At 42.3% G+C, this 10329-nt stretch overlaps 1 protein-coding gene across 1 annotated transcript; it reads right to left on the reverse strand.

Moving 5' to 3' along the window:
* Positions 1 to 3830: 3830 nt before the first annotated feature.
* Positions 3831 to 5409, reverse strand: LOC117551363 (G0/G1 switch protein 2-like). The gene is made up of 2 exons (XM_034224222.1): positions 5352 to 5409; positions 3831 to 5017 (listed from the first exon to the last, which is right to left on the reverse strand). Exon 2 carries the CDS (start codon positions 4972 to 4974, stop codon positions 4612 to 4614), a length of 363 nt encoding a protein of 120 aa, XP_034080113.1. The 5' UTR covers positions 4975 to 5017; positions 5352 to 5409; the 3' UTR covers positions 3831 to 4611.
* Between the last annotated feature and the right edge of the window lie 4920 nt (positions 5410 to 10329).

Below are 10329 nucleotides of genomic sequence, written 5' to 3' on the forward strand. Positions count from 1 at the left end.
GAGGTTTTATTAGAGGGAAACGGTTTGCAGAGTGGCTTAGACAGGCCGGGGAGTGTTACGATTCGTAGACACAGCATACCTCACTATCTCTCATCAATTTCCAACTAAGGCTCCAGTGGGGACCTTGTTCCCTGAGTGTGCCTCTCCACCTATGTTTCTTACTCTCTTACTTGCTACCCTTTGCCCTCAACCTATCCTAAGGGAGTGCTTGTTCTTCCGTCTGTCTGTCTGTGTCTGTGTACTCTCATGTTCCGATTAACCCAGCCACATTTTTTCTTGTTTTGTATCTATATCTACGCCGGGATCCGGAGTCGAGGCTGATCTTCTTGCTGTGGTCCTGTGTCCTGGATCCTCTATCCTGAGTTCTGGATTAAGTCGTGGACTTCGGGTCGTGGCTGAACCTGTCTCTGCGGTCCTGCCTTGGGTCTCGTCATGCTGCCTCCCTGAAGGCTTCCACAGGATTGTAGCTGACATCCTCGTGGATTCATCTTCTTATTACAGACACATGCATTTCCTAACATTCGGTCTATATGCTGTAAAATGTATTATCTCTTGGATTTACACACGGCATCTATTGCACGTCTGTCCGTCCTGGGAGAGGGATCCCTCCTCTGTTGCTCTCCCTGAGGTTTCTCCCATGTTCCTCTTTAAACTGTGGGTTTTTCTCCGGAAGTTTTTCCTTGTACGATGTGAGGGTCTAAGGACAGAGGGTGTCGTTTTTTTTTCTCATACTGATATTCTGAACAATCTGTGCTATTTGATTTGATGCTGTCCTCCTTTTAACAGCACACAGGTGCCAATCATTTCCTTGATTGGTTTCCTCCAGCTTCTCTCGGGGGTGGCTTGATTAGCCACTCCCCTTTTTCTCAGGGAATCTGTAGGAGTGTGTTTACTTTTTCCCCTGTCCTGCTACAGTAGGCCTATGCCAATGTTGGTGCTTTTGAGGGAGATCCAGTACTATAGTTAATTATACAACACATATTTTATCACCTAGTTGACCCTGTATTTGCATGGCCTAATAACATACTTATTGTCTCCCCTTTGTTGCACAGACAACATAACCATCTCAAGTTATTCACTATAACTATTCACTATTATACATTTCGCTGCCTCCTCCTCGTATACTTTTTTCTTTTTCTCCCTTTCCCTCTCTGCACCACCTTTCCTCCTTTTTTTCGCAGGATGGGGGTCCATCCTTCTACAATTATTAAGCTTGCCGGCGTCAGTTCAGTCGGTCCAGTCCACACTAATTCAAAGGGCAGCGCGCTGGTCTCATGAGAAACGGAGAGTGGAACAACCAATCACATCTTCATTATTCTCCTGAAATGTAAATGTACCCAATCGCTAGTCTGACAGGTGCGTGGTTCTCACTGCGCCTCATACCGGTGCAACTTTATTTTGGACACCTGCCGCATTCATGGATTTGGCCTGCACTCACCGCATCTGGGCTGAATTAAACACGTATTATTTTAGTCTTATTGAGGCCATGTCAGCAGGCCACATCATATTATGCCAGCGTTGCCTTCACAAGACATAACAAAAATAAAAATCTCAGGCCAGCAGGCCACTTAACAGGCCAGGGCCGGGCCTGCCCCCACCCACACATTTTTGGTAGGCGTTGCCTTGGAATTTTTCTCCCAGCTTTCCCACTGGCAGTGGCGGCTCCAGTGTATGGCTGGGGTAGGCTACAGCCATGCCAATAAATGGTTTAGCCCCACCTTAGCCCCACCATGAAAAATGATGTTAAAGTAAGCAAAAAGAAGTCACGCCGAGTAAATTGCACAGACAGCAGTTAGTAAGATTGATTTCAGTAGCCACTTGTCTGGAAATGCCGAAGACTAGAAACGGTTTTCAAAACTTTTGTCACGTAGTGATCGTCTTCTCAATAAAACATTATTGCTAATGTCTTCTGGCCAATCAGAATCACGATAACGGTGTGGTGTTGTTGCAGGAACAGGGACGCCTCCAGGGATTTTGGGCCCCATGAAAAGATATCACATTGGTTACTTAAACATTTTTTCCTTAATGTTCTAAAATCACGGGCCCTTAGAATCGTCCTAACTTTTCACCCCCTTACGGCGCCCCTGTGCAGGAAGTCCCGACGGAGAATAATTTTGCGGTAGAACTACTCTTTATACATCCATGGATACAACATTACGTGTTGATTTCTATCAGCACGTAATGAAATAAGACCCCACGGTTTGATGATTGATAGGTGTGTGGGCTGTCTTTCATTTTGACACACAGAACAATGGGGGCTATCCACCCTTATCCACTATGTAAAGTAATTCACACAGCCTCTTCCCTCTTCTCTCTGTGAGGAGCAGCAGGTTCAGCTTTCAGAACAAAGTAACACAAAACTAAAATGGCATTCATTTTTTTAAATATGTCGTGTAGTAATAGATTTATTTATTTATGATGTATTTGATGTTAGTATTTACAAAAATCTCCTTGGGGAGAATCTCCCCAGACCCCGCTGCAGAGGTTGGGTTTTCAGCATGTCAACTCTTTCACCTGTGGGGAAATTGCAGGATTGGCTCCAGGTCACCCTTTTTATTTACTAGACAAATGTGCCTTTTTATTTCATACAGTTCAATTTGGATTGAGACAGGGAAATAATCTAAACCTCACGCGAGGCGTTTCACTGTCAAGGGGAGCGTGTATGTAATTACATTGCAAATACTGATTTGAGCCCCACCACTGTATGGGTTAGCCCTACCATAGATTACCCAACAAAAATTCTCTGGAGCCGCAACTGCCCACTGGACATCCCTGTTTCATACACGTCTTGCTTTGCAAAGCAGATGTGAAATGCTTAAACATTCTCCAAATAATTTATGCTATTGGCCCTTAAATTAATTGATGAGCTCTTATACAACATTTTATATTTAAGAGTGTATGATTTGACACTATTCAAATAACATATCTAACAGACATGTCCAGGTTGATAGAGGGCATGATGCTAAGCATTACAGAAAGTAACAATGCTGTGCCCTCTGGTGGTAAAGAGTTAGCATTACAGTCAATGGCATGGAAGAATTAAGTGAACAGTATAATTTAGCTAAAATATATTTTATCTCAATTTTGCCATCTTGTGGCAAACTTTGTAGTCAATGGAATATAAAAGATTACAATACCCATGCAACAGCCAACCAAGAGACGTATGGGTCATCTGTGTAGAATATGCTGAGAGACCGTTTTTAATCATCAAATTATTTCACATTATAACACAACAGAAAGAAAGACAATCCAAGTGTCCTTATAATTTAATTTGAGTTGCCTGTTTTGTTTTAATTTGCTTTGACTCTTGTAAAGGCAGAGTGTCCTTGTTAAATGAGTGTAGACACAATGGTATTGAATGTCTGATGAACCACACCAGCCTCACAACATTAAGCCATCATTAGAAGCCAGATCAGTGATTACAAATGTGAGTAAAACTAATTAATTGAACAATAACGCCTTGAAAGTGTCAGCGTTACAATGTGTGTGAAGTGACTTATGGTTTTATGTGTTTATATGCCTGAAACCTTAATGGGTACCTATTAAAGATTAATGTTAGTTCTCTAACAATCTGAAGAATCTGATATATTTTGATGCACAGGTTGCCTGCTGAAAAGAGACATGAAGGGAGAGAAGTTTGAATGGGTTCTAACCTGCTGTGGATAATGTTACCTGCACTAACATAACACTGTATCATTGGATTATTCAACTTTGCAATGTGTTTGGGTCAATACCAAAGTGATGCTAGAGAATTAGGTCGTGCTCTGTGAAGATCTGTCAGCAAGTGCAAACATTTTTTTATTATGTTTTTCTACATAACCACATATTGGTATGAAAACAATTGTATATTTATTTACAGTATTTACACATCGCATAACATTTCAAGAAACATTCCTCTCATTGCAGATCACTTACATCCACCAGCCAGCAGGTGGCGCTACAGCAGCTCACCACAGGCAGGAAGCCTTTCAACACCATGAAGCCTTCACATGCTTTCATAGTCCCATTTCAACCTCAAAGGTCAATAGTATTTATGTACTACTATATATGAGAATAGATGGACCCTGTAGAGAGCAGTTTAGTTTGTCTGTTGCTGTCCAGGAGCAACAGAAGCATAGAGTTATGTGACACACATAGTGAGTGTTTTTTATTTATTTAAGGGCTCATTTTGGGTTTTCATATCTTGTAACCGTGACTACTTTATATCTACCTGCAGACCACAAAGAATACTCCAGAGAGGAATATGTAGAATATGTCTGTTTTTCTTCTACAACTCTACACTACTGTCTATGACTTACAGTTGTTCATGTTCTAACAGATTAGTTTTCTTGTTGTTTTTTTGTGGACTTCACTGATTGATATAGGTTGCCCTATCAAAAGGTCTCGACTGATCCATGAAGGCTCTCATTGGGGGGTCTCTCATGTGTTTTCAATCCATAAAGGTAAAACAAAACTAAACACATTTCCCACTGCACTTGAAGGCATCAATAATAAGCAGCACATAATGGAAGGCAGTTCAGACAGAAGTGCATACAAAGTTTCTGACGTGTTGCACCTCTCAGCAGCAGTTTCCTAATGAATATCTCAAGTCCTTGGGGCCAACCCCCTGCTTCAGGAGGCGTGCAGCCGGTTGGCCATGCTGCGCTGGCTCAGTCTGTGGGACCGGACCAGGTTCATACTTTGGGTCGCAGCCCCGTTTTCATGCACCAGCTCCTCATCCTCCTCCTCTTGCCCCCCCATACTGCATTGCCTCTCAGCCTCCATTGTTCTCTGCTCCCGGGCCAACATGAGTACCATCTCGGCGTCCATGGTCTCACCAGAGGAAAAGGGCTGACACACGGTCTCCAGCAGGCCAATGACTGTCCCCAGCACTGCCAACACTGAACCCAGCAGGTAGACCTTCAGCAGACCCCGACTGGGTCTCTGAGACAGAATCTCTCTGACGAAGGGGATCAACTCCTGCATGCTTCCCATTTACAACGGTGAGGCACAAGGGTGGGCTGAGCGTAATGCAGACCTGGAAAAAAAATGATTTTAGAGGTTATCAGCTGTTTTCAGATAAACAATGTCTTTCATAATCCTTTTAATTCCACATCATTCACAACTGATGAGATTTTTTAAATGCGATTGTCTTTCCAGCGGTTGGACAGTGTATACTCTTTCATGTATATACAGTACACATGATATGAAATATATGTAAATGTCATCTACAGTTAATTAAGTTGAAAATAGAAATTCAACACAATGTAGGCAATTGATGACTTTTGCAAACACAGTGACGTTTTTTTCCATTTATGCATTTCACACACAGCACACACACTAGTACTGAATACTAAATAATAAAAACTTACTGTGATTTAGTCTGGTGTTTGTTCTAGTTACTCGTTGACCCTACTGAGCTCCAGTTTGTGGCAGAACACATCTTCCCTGGACACTGTCCTCATTTATAGCCCCACTCCCCCCACCCGCACAGTGTCACACAGCTGCTGAATATTCATGGTGGACTGTCAATGGAAATAAAAAGGATTTGAGAAACTTTGACCCAGGTCTGCGTTGGCTTATTGCAGTCGTCACTGTCACTGGTGCTATGAGTAATATTCCATTATAGTAGGGTTTACAATGGAGTGACTGCTGTGTTATGAGTTTCATTCAAAGAATGAACAGTGTGTGAATATTGTATCCGTTTACCTTGTGAAGATAATGAGGACAAACCGGTACCATGCCGAATGTAAAGTACTGTACCATACCATGTACAGTATCATACCAACATGGTATATGTTGAAAATTACAAGCAAGGGAAAAACAACCACAACTCGACCACTTGACAACAATGTTATACTGATACTTGCTGGGTTAGTATGTCTGTAACAGATTTGAAGACTTTAGACAAATAAGAACAATGTTGTTACATTGTTCCTTTTCATACCGAATATGACAGACAGTAAGAGAAAAATAAAGACCTTTTTCAACTTTAAAGCATGTAAACATGTCACAGTAGAGGCACAGGATATTAATATGAACCTAAAAAAGGGCATAATAGTGAACCTTTAAAGTTCCTAGTCCAACTAACGTCATTATTTCCCCCCCGAAAACTGATGCGACATCTAAAACTGAAACCGTTTGGCAGTGTAACAGCTAATAGGGGTCCCCTTTAAATATACTGTGAAGTGTGTACATAGTACATTTATTGATTCTAGTTAGATGTTTGCGTGAATAAGTCAAAAGCCATGAATACATCAAAAGACCAAAAAAAGTAAAGGTAACAACAATGAACGTGATGTTCCTCAGGTGTTGTTAGGTTGGTGTGCACTGCTAGTAGCTATAGGCTGAAACCATACAGGTGGTCAGGGCTTTCCATCCAGCTGATGGGAGTCCGTGTGAATCTTCCACATCAACAGTCTCCAAATCAGGGGAAAGGTTGTGTGAATCGAGTCCTCTGCAGCATTTCAGCTGCTGTGACCTGTGGACAGAGTGGAACCAAAGAGAGGAGCACACACAGAGTGGAACCAAAGAGAGGAGCACACACATAGTGGAACCAAAGAGAGGAGCACACACAGAGTGGAACCAAAGAGAGGAGCACACACAGAGTGGAACCAAAGAGAGGAGCACACACAGAGTGGAACCAAAGAGAGGAGCACACACAGAGTGGAACCAAAGAGAGGAGCACACACAGAGTGGAACCAAAGAGAGGAGCACACACAGAGTGGAACCAAAGAGAAGAGCACACACAGAGTGGAACCAAAGAGAGGAGCACACACAGAGTGGAACCAAAGAGAGGAGCACACACAGAGTGGGACCAAAGAGAGGAGCACACACAGAGTGGAACCAAAGAGAAGAGCACACACAGAGTGGAACCAAAGAGAGGAGCACACCAACAGAGTGGAACCAAAGAGAGGAGCACACACAGAGTGGAACCAAAGAGAGGAGCACACACAGAGTGGAACCAAAGAGAGGAGCACACACAGAGTGGAACCAAAGAGAGGAGCACACACGGAGTGGAACCAAAGAGAGGAGCACACACAGGCCCAATTCCAAACCACACCCTACCCACTCCCCCTCCGTGACGGAGTGAACTCCGTCTGTAGTCACACTCTCAGCTTAAAGAGGCTCCCTCCTGTCAGATGGAGGGTGTAAAAACAGCGGCAAGCTTTGGGACGAACTCCCCTCTCTCCAGCTGAAACAGGAAATGCCATCATTTTTCGTAACAACGGTTTCAAATCAGCATCTCTTGGATTAAAATTAACAAAAATAAAACCCTAAAAATCTTGTATGGCATATCTTTTTTGTAAACATATTTTGTTTTAAAATCTGATGTTTATAAACGGCTTCGTTTTTGCAAAAGTCTGTGTAAATATACACAACTTTTACCGTTTTCTAGACTAGACATGAGTACATTATCCTATGTTCAAACAAATAGGAAGTAACCATAAGGTTGTTAACATCTGTATGAAGATATTCAAATCAAATCAAGTCAAGTTTTATTTATATAGCACATTTATAAACGATTTTTGGTGGAGCCAAAGTGCTGTACATATAATAAAAATAGCAGTAGAGACACTTTACAGCAAATACAACAGCACAGATTGTTCAGAATATCAGTATGAGAAAAACGACACCCTCTGTCCTTAGACCCTCTGTCCTTAGACCCTCTGTCCTTAGACCCTCACATCGTACAAGGAAAAACTTCCAGAGAAAACCCACAGTTTAAAGGGAACATGGGAGAAACCTCAGGGAGAGCAACAGAGGAGGGATCCCTCTCCCAGGACGGACAGACGTGCAATAGATGCCGTGTGTAAATTGAAGAGATAATACATTTTACAGCATATAGACCGAATGTTAGGAAATGCATGTGTCTGCATTATGCATTATAATGGTTCCTTCTCATTTAGGGGTGCCAGTTAGGCATATTAAATAGCTCTTGTTGTGCAGTTTATCAGTGAATGTTTCCACGTAACTATTTGTACACAGCTTGTTTCTTGGCGGACACACACAGCGTTGAGTCGGTCAGGTAGGGCAGCAGGTGAAGTCAGGACCGATGCAGACTCGCTGTTGGAGGGCTTGATAACCCACTCCCAAAACTCGTTGGTTTGGAACAGCACTTAATGTGGCGGACCCTCCGCGCGAACGCGCAAACGGAGGGGTAGTGTGTAGGGGTAGGGTGTAGGGGGCGGTTTAGAATTGGGCCACATAGTGCTGACTCACATGGAGCAGCACTGGGAGTGCAGACGTGTGACGACACATAGAGAAGCAGAGATTACATGATTATATCAACTTGAATATGGGGATGGTATTGATTTCTGATTATTGTTTTATTGTTATTCAAATATTTAAAGAGAAAACTGGCATACACAATGAAACATTTATTTTTCCATACCTAAACGTTTACTCTTTTTCAAGAGCTAGCTTTCTAGTGTAGTGTGCTGTTAAATTTGCTTCAATTCGTAGCCCTGATAGAATGTATATAATTTCACTGCAGATTGGCTAAATAAGATTTAGTTAAATAAGTGATGAATGGCTGCATGGACATTTCACATTTCAGAGGTGATTCTGTGCGTGCTGCCTAACTGGCACCCCTAAATGAGAAGGAACCATCATAATCATCAATATTGGTCACAGCTGTTCGTATGTCAAATGATTGTAGAGCCCATTATTCAAACGTTGGTGCTCCTGGCCCTCACTTGAATCTTTGGTTTACAATAGAGTGCCACAGTGATGCGTCCTAAAACCCGGAAGTAAGCTGCGCATGGGTTCCTTCGACAAAAAACCAATGCATTCTCCATAGGATTTTGGAAAATAGCTGGAAATAAGGTCTGTGGCTGACACACACTTAAGAGACGGATCACGTTTGGTTCAGCCGGATAATATCCACATGTCTACCCCACTTTTATCATTTTCTAATCATAAATCTAATCGATAGATTTATGATTAGATTTGTGGTTGTGTGTCAACCACAGACCTTATTTCGAGCTATTTTTCAAAATCCTATGGAGATAATGCATTGCTTTTTTGTCGAAGCAACCCATGCGCAGCATACTTCCGGGTTTTAGGACGCGTCACTGTGGCACTCTATCTTGCCATTTGTAGCTGTTTTGTTTTCTTGTCTGTGTCTTTGTCCTTTGATGAATGGCCAATCTGCCAATGAAACTAGTGTCATAAATCACCATTCAGCATGGACAAGTGAAATACTACACATAAAGTATGGGAATAATAATAAAATGGAGAACAAGAGTAAATAAGTGACATCATTATAAATCATGACTGAGTGTGAGGAGACAAATAAGAAACCTCATTCAGATGTAATCAATATTCTACTGATGTCCCACAGGGGTCTATTCTAGGCCCATTGTTGTTTGTCTTTGTTTGCTACATGGACATGAATCAATCGCCATTGGTTTGCTCTGTCATTAATGTTCAGATGTATGTCGGTAAAAACGAAGATTCAACTGTATGGAAAGTATTTGCTGTAATAGTATAACATGCTTTGTGGCTAGTTCAACCCTGTCTTTAAGTTCCAAAAACATTATGTTCTTTACAAAAAGTTGTTGAGGAGTGCAATGATCCTCTCACATGTACGTTGTAATAACACCACGCTAAAAGCAATAGATCCCTGTACAAAACATTCCGTAGACATGAAGAACACATAATCCAAAGTAACAGTGCAGAAACGTGTTCAGGCACACAGAAGTGTATTATGTGAATGTAACTTGTTTTGTTCTAGTTTCTTTTCCCCACTGTTTCCCAGGTGCTTCCCAGGTATCTGCTCTGCAGTGATGTTTATCGGTCACCTTGTGATTCTTTAAAAAGGCAGTCATGGCTCAATTTCACTGTAACCAAGGGATCGGGTTGACAGAGAGGAAACAGCAGGATGTTACCAAGAAGAATAAAAGACAGTTATATCTGATCTCCTGTGTAATTGAAGTCGTGACCGTACATGCCTGAAGTTGTGTGTGTGTGTGTGTGTGTGTGTGTGTGTGTGTGTGTGTGTGTGTGTGTGTGTGTGTGTGTGTGTGTGTGTGTGTGTGTGTGTGTGTGTGTGTGTGTGTGTGTGTGTGTGTGTGTGTGTGTGTGTGTGTGTGTGTGTGTGTGTTAGTTGAGTCAGTAGACACACCCTGCTTGGACTTAGTCAGTGTGTCTGAGGAGAATGGAGAAAAACATGACGTGTGTTCAGCTGCCCTCAGGCTACTATTTCTTACACAGAGGTGATGATCAGCAGCACTGCACACTCAGAGTTAGCACACAGGCTGGGTAAGACCGCCCACAGGCATGTATCTGACAGGGTACCCCCCCCCCCCCTCCCAGAAATCTGCTTTTATGAATGGAAAAAACACA

Source organism: Gymnodraco acuticeps, unplaced genomic scaffold (genome assembly GCF_902827175.1).
Source record: "Gymnodraco acuticeps unplaced genomic scaffold, fGymAcu1.1, whole genome shotgun sequence".
NCBI lineage: Eukaryota > Metazoa > Chordata > Actinopteri > Perciformes > Bathydraconidae > Gymnodraco > Gymnodraco acuticeps.